At 38.4% G+C, this 26,038-nt stretch overlaps 1 protein-coding gene across 14 annotated transcripts in view; it reads right to left on the bottom strand.

The window, feature by feature from the left end:
* The window catches only part of LPP (LIM domain containing preferred translocation partner in lipoma), a 652,405-nt gene that overhangs the window by 422,446 nt on the left and 203,921 nt on the right, over positions 1 to 26,038 (bottom strand). For all 14 annotated transcript variants that reach the window (XM_019752112.3, XM_019752114.3, XM_019752117.3 and 11 more), the window contains one exon: positions 7,363 to 7,564. In XM_019752112.3, coding sequence (XP_019607671.3) covers positions 7,363 to 7,555 — 193 coding nt within the window. In that variant the 5' untranslated portion in view covers positions 7,556 to 7,564. The remainder of the gene's footprint in view (positions 1 to 7,362; positions 7,565 to 26,038) is intronic.

Below are 26,038 nucleotides of genomic sequence, written 5' to 3'. Positions count from 1 at the left end.
AAACTTTGTTCAGATTTAAAACATGAAATGACAATAATATTGCACATTTATGTAATTTAAAAATAAAGAAGATTAAAAAGCACCTCACCAATAACATTGCATTATTCACAGTTATTGAAGTCAGACAAGGATGAGGAATCCACCACTTTATTAAGAAATTCACTTCAGCCGTTAATTAGGCTGGCGAGTTACAAAATGAAACAGATTTTGTCAACAATACATACACTTCTTTTTGTTCTAAAATATCTAATCCACTTTGCCTACATGTATTAATTCTATCATTGTAGTCTACATAAGTCCCCCAAAACATAATGTGACACAGAACCCTGGCAACTGTGGAAGGAACCCACAGGATCAAGGCTCAGCTTTACCAGTTGCTGTTCTGTAATACTGAACAATACATCTGAGCTCTCTGAGCCTCTAAACCGGGTAATAACCCCTGCCTGTGTTCAACAATTTTTTGACTTGTTATTTATAGCATTCCAAGCACAAAGGCCCTAGACCTCCTAAAAATGTATTAGTGAAATAACTATTCTCATCTATTAAATGAAGGGGTTGTATTCAATAGTTTTTAAGATTCACCCTGGTTCTAGAATCTTGCAGTTTGCATAATATTGAGGCACTGTGATTTCTATCACTGTCTTTAATTTCTATCAGTATTTATCAGTGCTATAGCAGTATCATTTATTATCAGTATTTATGAATACCTTTTATTTGTAATAATTATATTTATACTCTTACATATTTGTTAGCCTTACAATACTAGCATTATAATGTAGAACAATTATTAATAATAGTATGTATATGATTGCAAAAGGCATTTAATCAATAAATGCTATTTTATAATTGTATCAATATTATTTGTTATTAATAAAAATGGTTATTTTCATTATAGCAAAAGGTACATTCCATGAGGGCATGGAATAATCTCTGTTTTGCTCATTACCATTACTTCAGCCCCTAGAAGAGTGCCTGGCACAAAATCTGTTTTAAGTAAATGATTGTTGAATAACTGTAGAATAGTAATTCCTTAAAGTTGTAAAGTATTTTATGGTTTATAAAATATTTTCACACTCATTGTTATATTGGTCAAAACAATCTTATAAGATAATTAATATTACCAGCTAATTTTATAAATGAAGGATACGTGGAATAGAAATGTGTCATGCCCAAGGTCAAGTGATAAAACTGAGGTTTGAATGTAAATGCTCTGACCACCAAGTCAGTGATGAACCTTGGCTCTTTTGAGTGTCAATAAAGCCTATGACTAATTGGTAAGCTCTGATTTCACCCATAGAATTTATTTTATCTTTAGGAAGATGCAATGTAAAGATCAAATTAGTATAATTAATATCTAATCCTTTAATGAATGAACAGCTTGTCCTTTTCCCCATTGAGACTCTAAAAATTAAAACTCATGTACTGCACACCACAGTAATAGATGAGTCTCAAGATGCTTACTCTGAACAAAGAAGGGGGCATGGTCGTCAAGCCTGAGGCTCATTAGAGTTCCTGATGTTTCAGTGGCTTTGTGACAGTCTTCATGACAGACCATGCACAATTAAAGCAAACATCTGAGAAGTTGCAACTGCTCTTCTGTGATTGCTGGCAGCTTAACAGAACTGCCAGTACTACGTAGATGTTTCCCATCTGCATCTCAAAAGCCACAATAGAGACTCACCTTTCCTGGTAGGGAACAGAGACTATATAAGACTCCAGAGACAGGCGAGCACATGGTGAGTCTAAATATTTAGATATAACTACTCAGCATTCACAATCAGTTCTCATGTATTTTTCTACCATCGATTATTCTAGTTTTAAAAATGAGAAAGCTTTCACTAACTTTAAGAAGTTAAGCAGCACCAAATTGGCCTGTACGCTCAACATAAAAATAGTAGGAAAAATCCATTCTAAATTACTTCTTTAAATATATTGCCATAGATGGCCATCAATTTCCCTCACATTTTAGCTATGTTTTGAGAACACAAGAATGACCTGCCTAACCAGATTGCATGATTTCACATCACTAACAGTTAGTTCTCCACCAAGTATCAATAGTCCAGGAATCATCAATTCCTATGAGGCAAGCCCCAGTCTAGTCTCTTCCAGTGTGAGACAGTGGAAATGGAGTGGAATGAGCACACTTAGGAAAGCTGGGTTCTAGACTCAGTTCAGCCCAGAACTCTTGGGTAACTTTGGGGAGCAGTCTCTTCCTTCTCCAAATGTGTTTTCATACCTAACAAATAAAAGAACTAGACTAGATATCCTTCAAACTCTTTTCTAGTTCTACTACGCAAAGACTTTGTGATTAAGACATGAAGAATAGTTCTGGCATGAACGCAGAAAGGAAACAGACGTGGCCATCAACTCTAGAATGGGAGACTAAGTTGTTTACGATGGTATTTTGTTCTAGTTACCATGTCTACTCCAAATTAGCAATCACCTATAAATAATTCCCTCTCCATAGAATGGATTAATAACTTCAGGGTAGCAGAAAGCATAGAGACATCTAGTAAAAACTCTCCAGGTTTAAGACCCTCATTGAATAGAATTCATTTCACCCATTCTGATCTGACTTCACAGGTCTAGGTGAAGCAATGTAGGCAAAGCTTGAAAACAGAGCCCTTATTTATATTATATAGGTGTGTATAAGGTAACATATGTAGGAATAGTATGTGAAAAGAGCAACCGTTTTAAAATTAATTTCAAAAAAGCATCACGAAATAATAAAATAATGAAGTTAGAATAGGTGAGGGAGTCTAGCCAAATCTCCAATAAATAGAACCCTTTAAAATCAGCAAGAGCTCTAGACATGAAGCACAGAGCTGAGCTCTAATATTTTACTAGACACATGATTACTGAATAAGTATTTCACTTCTGGTAGGTTACCACTCAGTAAAATGGCAATAACATCTGTTCTACCTAACTCAGAGAGCTACAGTAAGAATTCTCTTTTGAGAACTAAATGACAGTGAATCCGAAAGTACTATACGAACTCTAAAGAGTTGTACAAATATAAAGAGATTCTACTGAAAGGGTCACCTTGAATATGTACCCTATGGATTAACTTTTTCAAAAATCTTATACAAATTTGGAGCAGAGAACGGGGACCCAAGACCCAAATTATAGAATGAAGAACACTACCAGCTAATACTTTAAAGACCTGCTGAAAATCACATCATCGTGTTTCCCTCATCACTCTAGAATAGAAGGTGATGACACAAAAGTATACATACATACCAAAATCATTCCACAAAAACAGCATATACACTTTGCATGGAAAAATTTGTAAAAACAAAAAATGAAATAAAAGCTATATATGGGCTCATAAGCACATACCATAGTACAGGACACAAAAAAGGCATTTGGAACTACAGGAGCATTCCAAACAGGTACGGGAACACAAGTGTTCCCTCAATGAGAAGTATGACAACAATGGTAGTAAAATAAAAGGACCCTACGACCTTAAAATCTACTAACTGGTAGACAAAGCACACCCACCCACTGTTAAGTGTGCCAAAGCCATTTAGACAAAAATTATTAGCAGAATACTTTATAAGATAAAACTATAACATATGGTATCACATCAATATAAATTGATGTGGAAAACATTCGGTACTTTTGCACTTTCACAGTCAGGATTTAAAAAATGAGAAAGCAAACCCCAGAGATGATGGACGTAATATCAAGGGGAGAAATGTAATTGGTAACTTCAAGGTAGCCGTGGTTTAAAAAAATCCTGGGCTGAGAAGCCTCAAGGAATAGGTATAGGAGGGTAAAAGTAACTCAAACATGTATGCTGAGCTGCAGAACCATAAAGCCTATTAAGTAGTTGAGAAGCTAAACCTGAGCCTGGATAAGCAGGTTTCTATTGCCATGGCTTAAGTATTACCTCAAACATTGTTCAGTACCTACTATGTGTCAGGAATCCTGCTGGGTGCTGTGGGGAGTAAATGCATGAGTCAGACAGCCCCTGCATCTGAAACTCCCTAAATTGCTGAAGGACATAGGCTCATCCACAGGCCTATTAGAAGATACATTGTGATAAGAATTGTAGGAAATGCACAAAGAGGTTATGGCACAGTGAAAAAGAGTTGTCACTAGAATATAATACGAGGTCCAGGAGGACTGTGGGCTCAGACAGAGGGGACTTGAGGCCTAGTGCCCACTCGGCCCTGAGCAGGCTGTGCATTTCTGAGCAAATACGTATTTACACCAGGAAAAGGTGCCCATATGACTTGAATGAGTTCTAACTTTCCATCTTTTCAGTTGAGGTTCTTGAAGGCCAGGCTCTGAATTAAGCTATGAATGAAAAGATGTGATGGGATAGAAATTCAGGAGAGTGTATACTAAAGGCAAAGAACAGCGTGAGCTGAGGCACAAGACTCTGGCGTCACCAACTCCCCCTGTAAATAAAATCATGTTACCTATTATCTGGTGATTTCACTAAGAACATTCTAAATGGACAAAAAGAAAAAAGAAAATGGATATAAACTTTAAAAATGTATAAAAATTTAAAGAAAAACAACATGAATTATAAAAATGTTTAGAATAACAGAGAATGCACTAACATTTAAATATAAAGTAAAGCAAATCATAGAATGCTAACAAACATCAAGTCATAATGTATAGCAGATGAAGAGATATAGCTTCACTTAAAAAAAAGAAGTTTGAATATCCATAAACTTTTCCCCATATTTGTCCTTAACATGTATATATGCAAGGATTTTTTTTCTTCCCATATTCAAAAAAGGTTATATTAAAACAGAGAGAGAAAGTTGGCAGAATTGCAAGAAAGAATCTAGACTTCAGAAATTAAATTAGATGACTTGTTTCAAATGAGGATGCTATATTCCAAACTGTTTATTGTAAGAAAGGATTACTAAGTGCTGTATTCACCCATCCAGCCATCCGCCATCCATCCAAATATATACATACATAAGAACATACAGACATACATTTGACCATACACAACCATTCCTACTAAAAACACAGTAGCATAATAAGAGCCAAGAGGAACATAAGGACAAGTGAGAAACCATGCCTTGTTGCTTAAATGGGGAAACAAAGCTTACATTCTTCTAAGGAAGTAGGGAAGCTTCTCCATCATATGGGGCCTGAGTGCTCCATATGCCATGGATAGGACAAGCGGTATAGCGTACTGGGTAAGGACAACAGCCTCACTTCATAAACTCAGTAGCCACAAAACCATAGAGAATGTCACCTCTCTTCTCTAAGCTTACATTTCTTTACGTGAAAAGGCACTTACTTCATAGGGTTACATAAGAAGGCAATAAAATGATAAAGCATAGTTCCTCACACAGACTATGGCACATGTTCGCTGCATGACAGAGTAAGAGCAGAAGAAACAACAATGAGAGTCAGAATAAGATGTATGTGGAAACCCAGGGAAGGGAGTGATTACTCCTGATCTAGGCCACACCGAGACATTGTGGAGAAAGTCAGATTTTGATAGGTAACAACCGGGTGTAGGATGGCATGTTAAGAAAGAGCAAAGAGTTGAGCAAAAGCTGCATGGTATCAGAGATTACACCAGTGTCCCTAGAGAACAAGACAAACAGTGAACAGAACTCACACAGTAAGTATAGTGAAGTAGGTGAGGCATCTCAAGGCAGGGAGAGTCATCCAAGGGGCGAACTCACCATAATCCATAGCATTCGGAGTGAAGGAGCCTGAAGGGAGACCATGACATGCTTCTCTCCGGCCTCTCCTATATGCCATTCATCAGCCGACTTAATAAAACATCTGCCCTACTCCGACCCTTGGCGTACACGCACTGTCATATGGGCTATGACTTCCTCACACATTTGCCTCCTACCCCATAAGGGCACTGTCTTTATTTTCTCCATATTAGAGAGGAGTCCATTTTAGCTCTCCTCAAAGGTTAGAGGAGGCAAAACAGCAATCAGACTAGGGGAAACATTGAGAAAACAAATGAGGAAGCCAACACGTGGCTCGGTTTGTCCTTATGAAGAGGAATTCTCTTCCAGAGCCCATTCCCAAGTCTTGCAATCACTAAAGAACGATGAGCCAAAGAAAACCAGTTCCGTGAAGTCCTTCAATGACAATGCCACCCCAGGCACTGCCATGGAGGTCAATAGAACACCAACATTGTCATTTATTGTTTTTTCCACAGCAACTCTCTGACGGTCTTATCACTGCCTTTTCTGGAGAAAGGATGCGGAAAAATCACAGCCACAACTCAGGTGTGCACGCTGGTGCCTGGCCACCCTACCACCTGCCTAAGCATCCAGCCACCAAACACAGCTAGACATCTGGGCGACAGCTCCGACTTCAGTCCTAAAATACTAATGGACTGGTAAATTGTTTACTGGGGGCAGGGCAAGGACCAGAAAGAAAAGAGAGAGGCTGTACTATGTCAGAGTGTGAAACAGTCTCACAAAAAATAGATGAAGAATAAGGATTTTGTGGTTGTTGTGTTTGTTTTTGTTTCTAAAGCAGGATGGGGGAGAGAAAATAGAGAAAGGAGGACTGAATCTCCTTTCACTTCCCCCTCCCTCTCAACGCCCAGAAATCTAAAGTTAATGTTTGTTAGTTATAAGTTATTGTTTCATGGGTTTGGATGAACTGCTGACATTGACTGGCAACAATATGAAACCACTTCCACCAGAGAATGACACTTAGTGCTGTCTGGGGGGTTCAGTGTAATTACGCACATATGCATATACCTGAGCTGCTGCGCTCACATAGATCTTCAAACGCCATTTGATATAAACTGAATGGACTGCTATTAAAACCTCCAAAAGTAGGCTTCACTCAAATTTGTCTGTGAACATCAACAAACGTAGATCTCACTGAGCTCTCCAAACAATTTTTATCCTAACAGCACCTTAGGGGAGGACAAAATAGCCAAAGAAGGCAAACAATTTCAGGTGACTTACTAGGTTCACTCTGTATGGGTTTCCCATCACACCAGTGCTCGGCAGCATTTTGGGACACTTGTCCAATGGCAAGAAGAGGAGTCCCCTGGGTGACAGACACACCTTCACAAGATAGTGGGATAGGGTGGAAGATAATAGAGCGGAAGGACAGTGAGCTGTAAAGGAAGAGGCCAGGGATGTAGTTTTGGCTCCAGCCCTAATTCACTGCGTAACCATAGCCATGTAACCCTCAAAAGGTCTCAATCTTTTTCTCCCTAAAGAAAGGGTTGGCTTACGTGGTTTCTAGCTGTTCTTTACCCTGGAATAGTCTATGAACGATGATAACCACACTACAAATTCTCACGCTACCCTTTTCCAACAGAACACCATGCTGTAAATCACTTTTACTGTATCGAACTCTCCCACTTTGGGCACCCAACGCCGAAATCCCCACACATACCTTCACCTCCAGGTTGCTTATAGGGGTTGTACTTAGGCTTTGGAGCAACTACCGGAGCAAACTTCTTAGGTGGCTGTTGTGTGGACACTGAAATGCTGGGAGTGCCAAAGGAATGGGTGGTCTCCATCCGTGCAGGTACATGGCCAAGGGGCTCACCAGAGCTTTTAGGTGGTAGCCAAGATGGGTGAGACATTGTTGAAATCTGGAATTAAAAAGAAAGAAACATGGTTGTTTTTATGGAAGCATGAAAGTGGAGGCAACACAGCTTACTTTATTATTATTTTATCTTAATCCATACTTAATGAAATCTTGAAAAAGCCCTCTAAGAAGAGAGAAGAAGGTGGGGGGAGAGAAGGGAAAGAAGGAAGGAGAAGGAGAAAAACTGAACACTGCCCCCAACAAATCTCGAATACCTCTCTTCTAACACTTACCTATGTTGGTGCCTAGCTCTTCTCAGGAAATCGACATAAATAAGAAATGATCTCTGACCTGAAGCAGTTTCTGTGGTAGGAGAATCTTATGCCACTAAGTTTGGAAAAAGCTCAATTGTATTAATAATCTAATAAAATAATTATCACACCAATTAGATGATGATACATTACCTAAATGAGGTGACAAGTCACCTGAATGAAATGATAAGTTATCTAAGTGAGTTTTAAAAAAGTATGTCTGGGATGCAGAAAAAGGTAAGATCACTTCTTGCTAGCAGCAGAACTTAGAAAGAAGACCTCATCGACGAGGAGACCTTCAGATGGAACCTTGAGTGCTAAGGAGTGGCTGGGCCTGAACAATGTTAGTAACGTTACCTGCACAGAAAAATGCACATTACTTCCATTTACTGTGGCCGGATGGCTGTATAAAGAAAAGTAGCTAATGAAACAACTGAAATGTAGGATGGAACCAGAGCACAAACAGCTTTGCATGCAAGCTTGAGGAGTTTAAATTTATTTAGGTATTAAAGAACCATCAAAAATTTAGTCTTGAAACAAGGACATAACAGGTGCATGGCAGGATATTTTAAAATGGTCCCTCTGGCAGGAGCAGTTCTGCTCCCCACCAAGGGGCTCTTTGAAATTGGAGGGGAACACTGTTTGCCACTATGCCTGGGACAACTGCTGGCATTTAGTGGCCAGGGGCTAGAATATTCAATACCCAAAATGCACTGGTTAGCCCCACTTGACAAAGAAACGCCCCATCTGGAGCTATGCTGAGCTGATATCATACTGGACCTTTGTGAAAAACTTAACTAGGAGGGGGACCATCTGGCCCATCCCTTGTGCTGTTCTAATCAGATTAAAATACACTATGTGAGGAAAGAAAAGTGGTATCTTGCATGTTGAGGTGAGCCAATCACCACTGCAGGCAGCCTGCAAGCTGGGGCTGAGCCTCTGTGAATGCTGCTGAGGAGGGCTCTTCAGACCTGATTGCAAGAGCTCTCCAGCGCGGGAAGGCCCGGAAGGCACCCTGTACCCGCTGCAGCCCCAAATCTACCTGGTAATTTATTAATCAAACTGAATTACTTGAGGGGGCTACATGATTATCTCCAGATGTCTGTAAAGACAAAGAGCACTGGAAATGCAGGACAAAATATAAGCCTCAGCACGTGGCATGGCCATGGAGAGATGGAGTGAAGGGGAGAGGTGGGGCATAGTGTTGCCGGGCTGTTAGCATCACGTCACACAGCATGAGTGACATAACCTTGAGCAGCCTCCTGTCCTTGTCAGGTGCCTCAGGGACCTCCACTCCCTCAAAATTAAGGCAAAAGCCCTGCCCTCCTCAACTCCTCCTCAGAGTTTTTATGGCAACCAGTGAGATAGCAATATTAAAATGTATTGTCTACTGTGCAGGGCTATTCCCACTGTTGGTGATGTAGTTTTCTCAGTAAAAGAGGAGGAGGTGACCAATGAGAGGACTCTAAACTGAGAATCAGGAGGCTTTTGTTACTGGAGCCAGTGGCAACACTGGCTTTTCAGTCTGGTTAAAGGGCATTTCTTTTCCTCTTCCTTCCCTTTACCCTGTGCACATATTCATTTGTGCTGGATACATATACATTTACTAAACTGGGAGTTCCTTGAAAGGGCAGGGAACATATTTTACACATCCCTAAACCACCATTACAAGGCCTAGAACAAAACCAATACAGAAAAAATAACTATGAATGTCTGACGTACTCATGGTTTTAAAAGCTAGCTGGACAATTAGAATCATTTGAGAAACTTATTTTTAAAAATGAGTAAATACCAAAACCCAGCCTATCTCTCAGGGTTGAGAAATACAAATTTTGGTTTAATTTGTCTTTTTGATTTCTGAAATTGATTCTCAGTCTTCTATTAAAAGGGGATAAAAATGTCTTGTTCTGCTTTCAACATGACTAACATGAATATAAGGAAGGAATAAGTAGGATAAAATAAAGATTTGAAAATTTTAATGCACTATGCACATTTGTAGTATAAATGCTACTTGTACCTCTTAAAAATGGGTTAATATTATCCTTGCAACTTGTCTATAAATCTAAAGCTTTTCCAAAATAGAAATCTTAAAAACTGGATTCATATAGGATGCAGGGATTTCTAAAACAAAGAGTCACTTTTCCAGAGCAATCTTACATTGGCAGTTGATGGTGGAATCCTTCTGGGAGAGTATGAAAAATGCAAACTTAAGCATCTATATGCAATTCACTGACTGACTCCATCATCTTTTCAGTTATCCCAGCACCGTCTATTACACCGTCACTGCCCTCCCTGTGGAGGCACTTCTGGCCCCACCTCCTAAGAATGCCAGCACCTGGTCAAGTATGTTTTTGCAGACAATCTTCACAGGATATTTTCGTATCATTCTTCTGCATGCCAACAGTGTCCAGGGACCCCATTCCCAGAATTTATAATGAATTTTCAGGACCCTGAACCCTTGCTCATGCTGTGCCCACCACCTACAATGCCATTTTCCTCCCTTTACTTTCTACCGAGCCTTTTTTTTTTTTTAAATTTTGACGAGGCTCACATGTCTCTGATGCCATAAACATTACCCTAACTCATTACCCTAACACCCCCCAAAATTAGTAGCTTAATTCCAGGCTTTTCTGGTACTTGTTTCATACTTATAGCAGTCTACACAAAAGTTATGTATTCACCTACCTAACTGCTCCAATACGCTGGAAGCTCCTGAGTGGTCTCAGGTACCAGAACAGTGTCTGACTAGGAAGCCCTTAGAAAAACATGTATGCATGAATGAGTGAGTGAAGGAATGCTTATCTCCCTGGTTACTCATCCCTTTCTAGAATCTCTTCATCTCCCTCCTTAATATCCACTGATACAATCATCTCTTTTTCCCTCCCTTAATTTAGCAATGTAATGAATCATGTTGCTAGATTTCCAGATATTGAACCTGCTCTGCACTTCTAGAAAAAAAAAAAAATACAGTTGTAGTGTTTTGATATACTGATGAATTCAATATGCTATTTTATATAGAATTTGTGTACATATAATCACAACTACTTGTTTTTCTCTATAGTGTTTTGTCTCTACTTGTTTTACTTACCATTATTAGGGTTTCACATGGGTTCTACATCCTATTCGACACTTCGTACTAGTTTAATGATGAGACTTGGAATTATGTGATCTTTAAAGGTTTATCAGAATTCAATGTAAAGTCATCTAGATACGAAACTTTCTTAAACAATAGATCTTAATCATAACTTCTATTATAATTGTAGCAGTTTTATGTTCCCTTTGAGGTCATTTCTCAGCATTTACATTCTGTTGGAAATTCTGCTGGGTCTTTGGGTTTTATCTTGGTTCCCTTGCAACCAAGCTAACACTCAATTTAAAAAGATGTCTCATCTACGATGCATCATTTAGATCCTGAGCATCATTTTCTACTAGTCCTTAAAGACATAATTCATGTGCTGTATCCTCCAGTTCAAGTTATAGCCCCTTTTATTACACTCCCACAGCACCTGGAATACTACTGTCAGCACACTCATCACACATCACTCTGCCTCTCTGCTTGCCTGTATCCCAAACTAAACACTTGAATCCTTGAGAGGGTAAGTAATTATCATTCTCTAATCCCAGGACCTAACACATGATAGGCACTCAATAAAAATGTCTGTTAACTTAATAAATGAATAAATTTATTTGTCTGGCACTAGAGCTCCAGATGAATCAGATTCTCATCCTGTATTCAGATAAATCAGAATCTCATCCTGTAGTCAAGATGCTTAAAGCCTACCTGAGGGAAATATATTTACATATGTGAAAAGAAAAAACACAAAGCATAAAAAATAAACCAATAAATAAAAAAGACCTGGGATATGGCATAGGAGCCAGCACACGCTTGGCAGGGGTAGTCCTTAACAAAGACTTGGAAAGTTGGGTGGCTCTAAAAGATAAATGGAGCAACAAGGATAATGCCTGGAAATACACTGAGGAAGAAACAAGGTATTTCCGTGGGACAGAGAGCAGATCGTGTGTGTTAAAATGAGGGACTCAAGAATACTTGGGGTTTAAAAGGTTTGGAAGATAAAATGAGCTTGTGTATTAAGGTTCTTAGACAGAGAAATAAGAAGCTAGAACTCTGATCTTTGAACAGGAATCTAACAGCAGTGAAAACTCTATATAAAGAAAATTAATCCATGCAGGGTGGATCCAAGGAAGGCAATAAACACAATAGTCAGACATAGAGTCCCCGTGGCCTCAGTTCTAGTCTCAGCTTTTGCCAGCGTGACCTTTAATAAAAGAAGATACTCATTTGCAAAACGAATGTCTGTAAAGTCCCAATCAGCTCTAATATTCTATAGTGTTTTCTTTCTCTGAAATCTTAATTACAGACCTTAATTTTGATAAATGGGTTTGAGGAAATCTCACAAGTTTAGGGAACAGATGAACTAGAATATGTGAGTTGGGGTTTCTCAACTTCTCACAGAGACACCCAACGTAAACACCAAGAAGCAGTGGTGAGAGCTGGTTTTGCTGGACCAAAACTTACCCTGCTCTTACTTACTTCCTCTGGTTCTAGATCAGTTTCACTCTAAGCTTACAATCATCATGAAAGCAAGAAGTGAAAGGGAAGATCTCCACAGAGACTCTGAAAATACACAAACACCATGAGAAGAGAGGAAAACAAGAAAAATGGCTTTCCTCTAAGCAAGATGCCTATTGCTGAAAAGAATCAGAGCTGGGAGGCCTTAAACACTGATCTTATAAGAACTATAACAGTCAAATGCAAAGCAATTAAGAGAAATCTAAGGAGTTTTGGTTATTACCCTCTCTGTTGTCCTTCTGTCTTCTCTTCCGAGCTGTTCAGTAAATACAAGAAAGTCACAGAATGACAGTAAATAGCAGGTGTTTAGTGAGGGCATCCTATATGCCTAGCAATTTTCTAATGGCCACATAATCATCCTAGCTGTTATACATGAGGTGGGATTATCATTATCCACATTTACCAGATCTGGAATTAAGGCTTTAAGAATTAAATGATTTGCTCAAAAATCAAAGGTGAACTTTAGGCATTGGTCTTCTATCCCAAATCCATGGTCTCCACTGTGGTACTACCCTTGTGTTTGCAGGAAAAAGGAAAACACCGCGGTCCAAAGGAAGCCATTAAAACAGTAGATTTTGCTCCTATCGCCATTCCGAGCTCCTGGATCTTACCTGCCATAATATCTTCTCTATTATGTTCCATCAAACCTAACCATCATGAGCCACAAGATCACAAACTGATGAAGCCCATAGTCTGACCGCAAAAATCAGAATGCAAAAGACTACTAAAGTCCATAGGGTAACCAAGACTCTTCCTCTATGGGGGAAAACAGGGCCACAGGTAAAGTTACTTTAAATACTAACAAACATACTAAGTGTCTCCAAAGATAGCATGTGGGTGTCATCACTACCATCCATATAAATAGAACTAAATAGTGTTGCTCAAGTTGTTTTTTTCTTTCCTAAAATCAATATTGTACTCTTCTTTAAACATTTACATACATCATCGAAATTTAAAAACAACCAACCATTACACGGTATCATATAACACCAGGTGTTATAAGTTGAAGTAGTGGCTTTCAAAACTGTCTGTACACTAGGCTCATCTGGGAATCTATATGTATACATTCTGATTCAAAGGGAGAGAATAACTTTGAGCATTTATGTGAATCTTTAAACCATGATGTATTAGTCCCTTAATCTCCCTTGGCAATTAATCCAAGGCCTGGTTCTTGGTCAATGTTTGCTGAATAAATGAATGATACTATTTCAGTGGTAGGAGAATTGATAGACTGGGGTGCTATGTGACTTAAACATCAGAAGTAGTTGATGGCAGACTAAAATTTAGGATTCATGGCCTTTAGCAATAGCTTCATCATTTAAACAAGAAATGAAGATTCAAGTAACACTTGCCTATTACTTTGAAGGCTTTTCACTATCTTTACTCTCTATATGAAAGTCAGTACCTTCCTAGAATTTCAAGGCTGCCCTCTTAACAATGTATTAAATGGTACGATGTGCTTCCCTACATAGGCTGCAGCTATCCATCCTTTGCTACACCTTGGTATTCAGCTGGAGGACACCCGATCTTCTGAATTCAGACTCAGCTTCCAGCCTTAGATATGCCATGAGCTCAGAGTGCAACCTTTGCTCTCCCTGGGATCACAGTGTCCACCTCTAAAAATGAGGTGATGGGATTAGATGAGTACTAATGACATCTCTGCTCACAAACTCATATGATTCTATGGAAGATCCTGACTGTAAAACTAGCCCAAAACAAAGAAAAGTCGTTCATGACGATTCCAATTCATCTACAACTCTCTTAGCTCATCAGAGAGGAAGCACAACTTCCTTTTTTATTTCTTTTACTTCTTTTTCTTTTCTTTGTCACCCGTTTCCCTGAGTCTTCAATCTTCCCCGTTGTGGGAGGGAGTTTTAGATTGATCTGAGATTACCAAGGTATCAATCAAGATTTATTATGCACAAATAAATATGTACTTTAGGCAAACCTTTTCAAACAACGTAGGTAAGTCCCTACCAGTGTAATTATGAAGAAAATATGCTGTGGCACGTGATGGAAGCGTGGGAAGATAACGTTAAAAAATAAGGCAGGCTGAAAATTACACACAATTGTTAGTCGAACAGCAAATGTAATCACTCTTGCACTGAAGCATCAGGTCAGATGAGAGCCAGAAGGGCAGAACAGTATCTGCCATGGGCTGAAAATGTCAATGCACTCACTCAACTTCTCTTTATAGGCAGCTTTGGCCCAGCACTGGCTAAGTGCCCCACTTTCTACATGGACAGCTGGCATTACTCAGAAGGGTGACTAGAGAACAACTCCACAGAAATGCCAAACCTTTATATAGACTATCTGAGAGACAGTTGGAAATACTGGAAAAAGCCTTGGACGTTCTTAGATGCTGGGGACTTGGGTACAATTCCTAGCTCAGCCACCAATTGGCTCTGTGACTTGAGACCCTAGACCTCCTGAGCCTCAGTATCTCCCCCAATCTGTAAACTAAAGATTAGATTCCTGCTACCATTCCTTCCAACTCTCATGCTCCATGATTCTTCCTACAAGTCTGTAAGTTGAGTGAGCAGAGTTTTCTTACAAAAGTGTCTTAACTCCTAGGAGTCCCACTGACCAGGGAATATAGAGTGAAGATAGGTAGGGTAGGAATCAACACATTAAATGCCAACTTGCCTTGCACAACGTTAATATGATACAAGTTAAAGGCAGAATCGTTAATACCGGCAACAATGTTGGTCGCCAACTGCATTTGTAGGTCCCAAGCAAACTAAGAAGCAATAAGAGAAAGAAGCATCAGTCCGAACAAGTAAACATTTGTCTCCCATAAAGAAGGGAGGCAGGACAGAGACATCCCTCCACACTGCACTTTCCTGTCAGATGCAGAATGTCACATGAAAAGGGAACACTCAGTCCTGACAGGCAAACGATATCACCCGAAGACCAGGACTCTCACAAGAAATTGAGAATGGAACCAAACCAATTACTGACTAACTGGTCTTTTGGCCACAAATCCCATTAGTCATGGAAAAAAACAGACATGGATGCCAACAACTGGGACAGGCTATTCAATGGCTAAGAGTTCACAGAGCCCCAACTGGGAAAAATCTTAAAAATTAATTTGTTCCTTCTAATTTGAATATTCAGAACCAATATTTAGAGAAGCTGAAGTGCAGCTAGCTTAACACAGCAGCTAGCGCATATCAGAGGCTGGATTCAAACTCAGTTGTTCTTCCAAAAAGTGTGTGCAGTGGAAAAGTTTCACTAAACAAACTAGTAATTCTACTGATTGCTGGATGACAACTAAAAAGAGTGGGTAAAAGTCACTGGAATGGATAAGGAGTAAAGAATTTCTCTTCCAAAAGAGCCAGCAACCAAGCCGTTAAAAATTAGAATAGAAGTCATGTGACCCCAACCTTGCACTCTGGATCACATTTAATAGCAATGCTTCTACTTGGCTAAGTGAGCAAGAAAATGTTTACCTTCTCTGGGCCTCAGTTCTTCAGCTCTAAAATAATAAGCATTAAGAAAATGATCTCCAAAATCCCCTCTTGCAGTGACATGTTATGCTTTATAATCGTATGGCTAGTTTGTGGAGTATCCTGTGCTTTCAAGAAATGTATTCTTAAGGCGGTTTCTTGTGTCTGATTCTAACAACAGATTTTTCTGTTCAAGACTGAGAGAAAGGGTCAAACAATACCTTGAATCCTCTGAGCTCATGAATTTACTTTTAAAAGTTCAAATCTGGATTTACAAAGATAAGATTCCGAGTGTCTGACGCATAAGGGTTTAAATTCCTGTTTGTATCTTGCCCCTGCACTAGGATAAAAAATGATGCCGGGGAAAAATCACCAATATCATCTTTAATGAATCTTGGCAATCTCTTTGGTAATATCTGAAATCTTCTCATTCCAAACCCACCACTAAGTGGGTAGATCCACAAATTAATTACTGCTCACTTGTCTGCATTCTCTTGACAGCTTGTTGAAACTTGTATTAAAGCACATAAACATTGTGTTTTAGTTATATTTTTGCAAGTCTGTTGTGCCCATTAGATAGGTCATTGGATTTTACTAGCACTTGAGGGGTGTTTTAATTGATTTGAATTTTTAATAATTTTGTTTGTATTCTCCTTTATTACAAATCACTTTGGTACTCCAATCAGAGTAAATAGGATAATAAAAAATAATTCTATTTTAGATATAACTTGCAAAAGCAGAAATATTTAATTCTGTCTTCAATGAATATGAGTCCACTATTGACAAATCTCAGGCCATATTTACATCTGACAATATACTACATGTGACGCAGAAGCAATGTTTATTCAGGTCACATAATCTGCTAAGAGTAATCATAGCAACAAGACATTGAGTTAACTATTATACATCAGGCTTCTGAACATTATATTGCTCACAAAACTATATAACCTGTCAACTGTGCCATTTGTATCCTATTGTCACAACTACTGGTTGTAAACTAGCTTAGAGTTTTTACATAGAGTATGGACACTACAATTTGAATTAATGTTATTGAATTTATATAATAATATTATTATTAAAGTTTCCAATTCAATCTTTGTTTCTCTAGTACTTAATTCCCATACTAAATTTCTGATAAACCCAAAATCTACTTCATCCTAAGGTTAAAGTATAATAATATTGCTAAATTACATATTTTTCTAGATATTGGAAAAATAAAAAGGGAGGAAAGAGAGATACAAATTTTCAACCTTCAAGGACCATGAGATACAGTTTTAGAAAATAAGAGATTCAACTTCAAGCAGTATATGCTCTGAAATAAAAAAGTTTTGTTTAATACTAATCCAAGAACCTGGAAAATTTTCTCAGTATTTTAAATGGTCTGAAAAACAGACAGGCTTCTCATTAGAATGTGTTATAAATTCAAATTATGTAAGAGAAGCTAGTTTTGCAATTTCACATTTAATAGCAAAACAATTAAAACCATTTTCAACTGGTGATTTTTTTCATAAGTCATGTTGGCAATTGTTCCACTTTTATTTCAAGATTTTGAAACAGAGACAAAAACTGCAGACACATTGACCAATGGCAGCTGAGTAAAAACGAGCCAAGCTGTTTCGGATAAGTTTCAGAATGACATAAGTGAATGTTATTCCCTTTTAAATTTCTCTCGATGAGAGTATGGGTGTTGTGCCTTCTGCATATTTTTTATCAATCATTGGCCACCATGTAAAAAAGACACTGCAATGTGTGAAAAATGTACTGAACTGGCAAATATTCTTGGGAAATCTCACACACACACACACACACACACACACACACACACACACACACACGGTAGACATTTTTGAGGTAGTAGCTAAAGACACAACATTCACCAACAGAGAAGCTCAGTATCTAAGACGTATGAAATTGTTAATGAAGATATTTCTTCTAATGTGGACCTTACGTTAAAACTTACCCACCATCTGTACCTTTGCTTGTACATATCCAATGACCAGGAACTCATTACCTCACAAGGCAGCCCCTTCCATGGCAGAAAGTTGAAACTGCTAGAAAGTTATGTGTAGCTGAAACCTTTATTCCCATAAAAACCACCCATCTGTCCTACTTTGCCCCCTGGAACCACAAGTCCTCTTATATATGACAGCCCTCCAGATATTTAAAACAATGTTTTAAGTTTCCTACTCAGTTTATTATTTTCTGTGTTCCAAGTTTTAAAAGTCCATTTCTTCCTTTTTGTTCCAACTAGTCTTACATCTTAAGAACAATGTAAAATTTAAAATCTTAAACCAATACTTTTCAAACTTTTCTTTAGCAAAAAATTTTCTTCATGCCAAATCTTTAAGAAAATCCCTAAAATAAAATAGACGAACTGATAAAACAGTTCCTTGGACTTTATTTAAATAGTCGTCCTTTGGCAGAATTTATTTCATTTTCAGGGGAAGCACAAAATAGATTACAGTCATTCTTAGGGGGATTGGTTCCAAGACCACGCTCAGATACCAAAATCCACGGATGCTCAAATCCCTTACATAAAACGGCCTAGTATTTGCATATAACCTACGCACATCCTCCTGTACACTTTAAATCATCTCTAGATTACTTATAATACATAATGCAATGTAAATACTTTGTAAATACTTGTTATACTGTATTACTTAGGGAATAATAACCAAAAACAAAATGTACATGTTCGAAAAGATGCAACCACTGTCGGCTTCTCTACATAGTATGTGTCAGCAACAATACACCATTTTAATATTTTCGATGTATGGGTGATTTACTCCACAGATGTGGAATCCATGGATACAGAGGGCTGATTATACTCTCCTTGCCCTTCCATGAGGCATGTTGAAAACCTACTGCTCTAAAATATTACAACAATGATGGTAAGTAAAGAAAAAAGATGGTGGCTTCCTTTATTTTCTTAGTCCTAATACAGAGTCTGTCCTATCAGTGCTCTTCATGTAATTATTATATTAAAAGAGAAAGTAAACCAAGGATTTGAAAATATAAAGCGTCAAGTTCGACTTTTAAATCATGTTAATTCACATTTCAAATACTGTTCGCCAAAATTACGGTGACCATACAACCAAGTCATGCCTGCTGTTTCAGTGTAATTATTAACAGTGTTCCTTTTCACTCTCAAAAGTGTCCCAGTTTAGATGATAGCTTATATAGTCACTTTACTTACAACTCTGTGATAATGAGGTTTTGGTCACTGAATCCAAGAGAATCCTGATACGGCCAGGTCCTCTCCCACAGGCTTCAAATGACCAAAGATCTCCCTCACTCTGAGTTTATGATTGCAGTTGTGAACAGGGCAGAGCAATTAGCAGTGGGAAGCAGAGGAGGCTTTGGGAGCTTCCCTGCTTCCGAAGCATGTGCTTCCCCGTAGGAAAGGATGAACGTACCAGAATGATTCTGCAAGAGTAGAATAAAGCAAGATACAGCAGAAATCTAGTAGCACCTAGTATCAACTACCCTCCTCACTCAGCCTCTTTCTCCTAAAGCAAATACTACCTTTCCTAAGAAAATCAGATTATTAACTTCAATTATGCTTTTACCACCTGCCTATTCCTGCCTCCTACCCCATCAATATTACCAGTGATTTTATCATGTCTACTTGGTTTCAAGTAGGACAACAGGTTTGCGTGATTCTTAATTTGGAACAGAAAACTAAGGGAGTGGACAAGAAACAGAAATAAAATGTGCAAATTCATTCACTAGGGTACAAGAGTAAAGGCGGAGGAGATTTACTTATAATTGATTTACATTTCTAAATAGAGATTGCACGAGTTAAGGGAGATGAAGTCAAAATAATTCAATGTAGGCCCACAGGCTATATGTCCATTTAATTCATTTTAAATAAACTAGCTTAATTGATTTCCATTGCAAATGCTAAAAGTATATTCCGCAGGGGCAGGGGAGGGGGAGAACATACAAGATGGAAAGTTGACAGCCATTGGCAAAGATGGAACTCCCCCCAGACATGGTAAGCACTATTATATCATAATACTGCAGGTCTCCATGTAGTACTTTCCAAGATGTTTGAAACCAAAACAGTTTAGAATACTCTCTCAGCTCAGGACCTTCCCTCCTTATGGCATTTTTTCTGATAAATAGGAATTCCCCTAAGGAATTCCCTAAAGTAGAGCTGTTGCATTCCTTTCTGTTATATAATTAAGTGCACTGACTAATAGAGATCTAATAGAACATAATTGTAAATCCATCCTCAATTTAGAATCTACTACACACAGAGCCTTATGAAAAACATTCCCAACATGTGAAAACCATAACCCTTACTCTGTTAGATACGGGGCACCGGTATTCAACGTTGCCGTATCGCAGAGGCTGCCTTGCAAAATGTATGTACTAGCTTGATATTTGGCAGAGAAAAGTAAATTGGAGGCCATGTCCCTGCTACTTCAGCTTGTTTTCTGCTGGAAGCATGGCCATGGAGACGAGGGCCTGTTCTGCATCCACACTCCCACATTCAGTCTTCAGCACTGTGGTTTTCCAGAAGTAGCTGCAGCACAGGGAGTAGCTGGACTCCAGGTCTCTGGGTCCAGTCACCATCTTCCCGATTATGGCTTCTTCATCTCTGGCTCACAGATACGGTGCTGTATTCTGAAACTCAACAGTTCTGTGGTAGCCTCACAACTCGCTGCTATCCTGCTTGTGGAAAACATAGCAACTTTGCGTTGTTCTGGGATGTGTTACTAAAAGCTCAGCCTTAAGCCTCCTCTAGATAACCCTTCCATGTTTTGTTTGTTTGTTTTCAAAGTAACTAACATTACGTATTAAATCCTTTCTGTTGAAACTATCTAGAGTGGTTTGTTTCCCATAATAAATGCTGACTTAAACGCCCCTCGGCATTTTTAAACTTTAACGGTCCATATTAGCAACAAGAGACGGGTTCTAATCATCATCGCACAAGCAAATCCCGAGTGCCTATGCAAAGTGCTCCGATCATCAGAAGGGAGCAGAGCCAGCACCACCCTCTCAGAGCCCCCAGGCTGGTGGGAAGAGGCATACTACAACAGGGGAGGTACTAAGTGACAGGGAGCAAGTTAGTAGGAAGATAATCTCAACTCTGCATTGTAGCCTCAGCTCCAACACTAACTGGCCATATTTTCTAATCAAAGGGGCTGGATGGATGAAAGTCCCTTTAAACGTTAACATTCCACAACTCTATGAGTCTTTGTGCTCATGAGGGAATTTACTTGGATTCAAGTCCTGAAAAAAACTTCCTAAATTTCCAGTTCCTTAAATCTGAAGGTCAGAACACAAAGGTCACATAACACACAAACCTCATATAGTTAAAATAGGAACAAAAATCAGTGACCCCCAAATGTTATGCATTGTGGCAGCCTACAGCTGGACAGCCACAGGGAGGAGAATCCAACCTCACAGTTGTAGTGGCTAAGAATACCAGAGAACAAATACAGTAACTTCAGGGTCTCTGTCTTCTTTGAAAAGGTCTGCCTCCCTGACTAAAGAAAAGGGGACTATCTAGCATGTACTGTCTTCTCTAAAAGTACTCAGAGCAAGCATAGAGTGAAAGAAATATTAGGCAAATACTTAGATCTCTCAGGAAAAAAACCACTAATTTCATCATGTCTCAGACAAGAAAAATCCCTGAAACTCATAAAAGAGAAGCAGTTTCGTGGATAGGAAGAAGAATGTCAGGAGAAAAAAGGTCATTCATCTAACGGTAGTTCTGGTACCAGCTCTAAAGGTGGCTCTGTCAGGTCCTTCCAGGCATCACTGGGCCTTCATTTCCTCTTCTGTAGAATGGACACAGCAAGCCCTGCTCTACTTAATTCACGGGTGCTTATGAGGAGCAAGTGAAATATAGGACACAAGAGCATACTGTAAATAGTTGGTAGATAAATAGATAACGGAATTTCAATGAAAGTGACGAATGATAGCCATTTGTACCTTCACAAGCCAAGGTAGCAAAAGGAAATATAAATATAGCAGTGATTTTACAATTTTACAATGTGGAGGAAGAAATGGTGATCAGAATTGTGACAAGCAATGATGCCCAAAAGAGAAGAGAAACCAGCTCAGCTCTGTCATAATTGTCTCAGTTCCTGTAGTATGCACAACAATGGAAAGACCACAGGGAGGGGCAGAAGCAGCCTGAAGGACATGGAGACCCTGGACTAAGAAAACGACATGTCCACCTCAGTCATTATAATAATCGCATAGTGTGTGTTCTCTAAGGATTTGGGGGTGGCTGTGTGCAAGTGACTTCTCCACTTTCTCAGTCATATCGCTTGGAAAACAGAAATAGCTGTCATAACACAGGAATAAAACACACTACTAATAGTTCTTTGAAGGAGCACAACTGGAGGGAGGACAGCTCTAGGTTTGCTCACCTGGATGGACAGAAATGCAAAGGCAGATCATGCCCCCATTTGAATGTCAGGACCTAAAGGGCATAGGCAGGCTCGGATAATATTCAGGCAACAGCTAACTGTAAAGGAGGTGGAAACAGCCGAAATAGTAGGGCCTCACAGCCAAAACCACTCAGGACTGACAGAGGCAAAGCAGTCCTCCATCTTCAGTCTACTGGCAAGCAGCCAGGCTAGGACTCAGGTAAGTTCTAAGCTGAAAATTAAGTCCCACGCCCATGGGTACAAAGTCACAGGAAGAGTTAGAACTCATGGAGCAAAATGGTGCCCTGTTGGTCTGCATGGGGCTAGAATTACCACAGAGGTCTCTAGCGCCTGGAGACATCAGGTGACAAAGAGCTGAAATAAGCTAGATCCATTAACTCTCGCGGTGATTCACTGGAGAGGAGACCTCCATAGGAAACAAATATAGCAAAAAGAAAGAAATATATAAAAATAGGGTACATACATACACAACTTCCATAATAGTCAGGGACATGCAAATTAAAACAGCAGTGAGATACTCGTTGTCACACACAGTTTGGCAAAAAGTTAAAAGACATAAAATTCACTTTGGGATTAGATGTGTGGGGAGACTGGCCCTCACAATATTATGTTTCTTCTCACAGACAGACGTGCTCTCTACTTATTAGATGTAGAACTCGTCAATGGTTGCTTTGGTATTAGAATGGCAGAGTCAAGCGGTAGTGACAGAGACCATCTGGCCTTCAAAGCCTAAAATATTGACTACCTGGTCCACTACTAAAAAATTTGCAAGCTCCAGTTCTAAACTAAAAAAATGTCATTGTTTCAAATTATTACAGATATAATAAATCTGTTCTTTTTCTTAAGCTTTTTGCTAGTTTTTGTTTGTTTGTTTGTTTTCCCCTAATATGGCCTTTCATTCATATCAGGATATGTTTTGATATATTTTCATGCTATACCTCTTTTTCATTAGTGTCTACCTATTAATCCAATGCCATTAGAATAATCCTTGCTTTCCAGAATGTTTTGAGGTGGTCTCTTTATTGCATATTCAGTTCCACATACAGTTGGTTTGTTTCTGGGTGGGGTTTGTAACTGCAATGATCTCCATGACCAACATGTCACCATTTCAATTAGGGTTACTTTACAATGTGCTTTAGCATCTGGCCAGCTGGTTCCTCATGACTATTGTTTTTCAAATTTCTCTTGGCTATTTTTCCTGTTTTTTATCAAAACAATTTTAGATTTTTTTGTTGTTAAGATTCAACAACAATTGAGAGTTATCCTGAGATTACATGAAACAGAGGGGAGAATAACTACTTAACTCCCTTTATGTTTCCATAAGGTATGTCTTTCAATTTATTCAAGGGGTCCTTTATGTGATTCAAAAAAATTCTAGAACCTCTTTATACAAGCCATGCACAATTCTCATTAAAATATTTACTCTTCATTTTGTTGTGAAGAGTTTCCCAAAGATTGCAAAGTATTCATTTTCAAATGCCATATACAAAATGTAACTGGAAATGAGACGTGAGGAGACATGTTTAACCTCACAATAACCAAAGAAATGCTACTACCAGAAAAACAACATTATCTAAGGCTGGCACAATTGAGAAATACTGACTTGCACATTCCTGCTACAAAGTTACACAAACACCCCTTTTAGAACACAAGTCATCAATGGATTTTAATAACCATAAAATGTTAACCTCTGACCCTGATATCTCAAACCTCGGACATCATGTTCAAGAATTTTGATGGACTAAGTTACATTTATACAAAAATTTTTAATCATAGCAATATGTAAAAATAATGAAATGATTAAGATATGGTATAACCACTCAATGAAATATTAAATAGATATTAAAATTGTAATCATTCAAAAATATGCACAATATAGAAAATGCTTAATGAATTAAGCCAAGTGATATAGAGCACCACATTAAATTACTCAATTAGCTAAAGATTAGAAGGGAATACTACACAAATATGATAGACTGCCCCTGTATCTAGGTGGTGGAATATGGGTGGGTGACGCTTTTTTCAACTAAACGTTCTGAGCTTGACACATGTTGCAACATTATTTATATAATTTTTTTTTTAAATGCTGGGACCAATTTTTAGGTGTCTTCCAGATCTAAGATTTGCGATTTTTTTGTTATTAAAGGACGGGGAGGGGTGAGGAGGTGGAGAGGCTAAAGCATGTGAACTGACATTTCAAAGGCCCACAGATCAAGTCCCAGGCAGCACTGGGACTAGAACCCAGCTCTCCAGACTTGAGAGGCAGTATTTCTAACTACATAGCATTTTGTGTTGTCATCTTCCTAAGGGCAAACCAACTCTTAAGTCATTTAAATATTTTTATATATTATAAATAAGTACATGAAAATAGCAATGTTCAATTATTGCTCTGAGAGAGCAAGGGCTTTAAAACTCCTCCAAACCCTTTGATGTGCTGGAGTTTGGATTAAACTTCTTTTCTAAATATGGCTATTCAAAAGAGTAGCGGCATCAAACTATGTCTTTTCTACAATAGCCGTTTCCCCCTAAAGTCATAAAGCAATTTTAGTGCTAGGTTAAGCATTAACTTAATACAAAGTTAAACTTTGGCTTTGCACATTTACTTTAGAACCTACGAAGTCTCGACTGGCAGTATTATCACTCTAGGGGAGAAAATTCCTTCAAAATTCAAAGTTAATGAGAACTATTTCCTTCACTTTTTTCACTGCAAACTGGAAAAAAATTGGAAGACGAGGTGTTTAGATACCTATATACACAATGGATAATCATAATTAGTTTCTAATATTCTGCAATGCCTAACGATAACATTTGGGGCCCACACATATTCCAATGTTCTTTGAATTTTGAGGAGTTCTAATTAGGTCCCAGTGGAGGTAATATTTAGAATGGAACAAAGTAAAAGAAATCATCAAATAAAAGACAGTCAAGAATAAATGGTTAATAAGGCAGAGAGACTGTGCATGTGCATGCTTGCATGCATGTGTGTGTGCATACCCACGCACTACGATTTAAGCCTTGTTTATTGAAGACACACTTTCCAAGAGTCTGAGCAACCACTTCCAGTAATTGGTGAGATAGTTTCCTACTTCCTAATATACTACAGTCCCTTCTTCCTAATTTCTAAACATTATGATTTTCTAAACATTGAGATCATCAATCATCCCTCAAAACCTTTTTTTTCCACCTTCTGAAAAAAAGGTGAAATACATCTTTTATTCTGCTTTGCTATTATTCAAATCATGATAAAATAAAAATTGAAGGACTAGGAGTTAAGGTGAGGCAGAAACCAGGGAAAATTTTCAATACAAAAGAAAAATCAACTTGACAGAAAGAAAGAATTTAGGGTTAAATATACAATGAAAAATTAGTACACTAGCAACTTCCTGAGAGCCCCCACTCAAGTGTAATCTTTTCTTCTCACACAATTTTAATACATACTTTTGTGCCTTTAATGTTGAAAGTATCCTAGCTTAGCCAGTGTTAGAATTCCTGTGAAAATGTCTGTCTCTTCTACCAGATGCAAAGCTCCTTGATGGCAAGAGCTGCTCCTGAATTGCAGTTTCAAGATATAAAGCATCTTGCCTGGTAAAGAAAATACATTTTATTAAGTAAAATGTATATCTATTTGTAGCAATCCATGGTGAAGAGGTGAGAAGAAAGTAGAGAAAATTGAGAAAAATATTTACCAAAAAAAAATCAATTAAAATGGATTCTATGTGTCCATACGGTCTACATTCAGCATGATAACACAAGCATACTAAATTTTCTGCAAAATAA

The sequence above is a fragment of the Rhinolophus sinicus genome, chromosome 17 (assembly GCF_057876585.1).
Source record: "Rhinolophus sinicus isolate RSI-liver-muscle chromosome 17, RSI-T2T, whole genome shotgun sequence".
NCBI classification, from domain to species: domain Eukaryota; kingdom Metazoa; phylum Chordata; class Mammalia; order Chiroptera; family Rhinolophidae; genus Rhinolophus; species Rhinolophus sinicus.
Note: the sequence above shows the minus strand (reverse complement) of the source record. Positions and strands in the feature narration are given on the sequence as shown.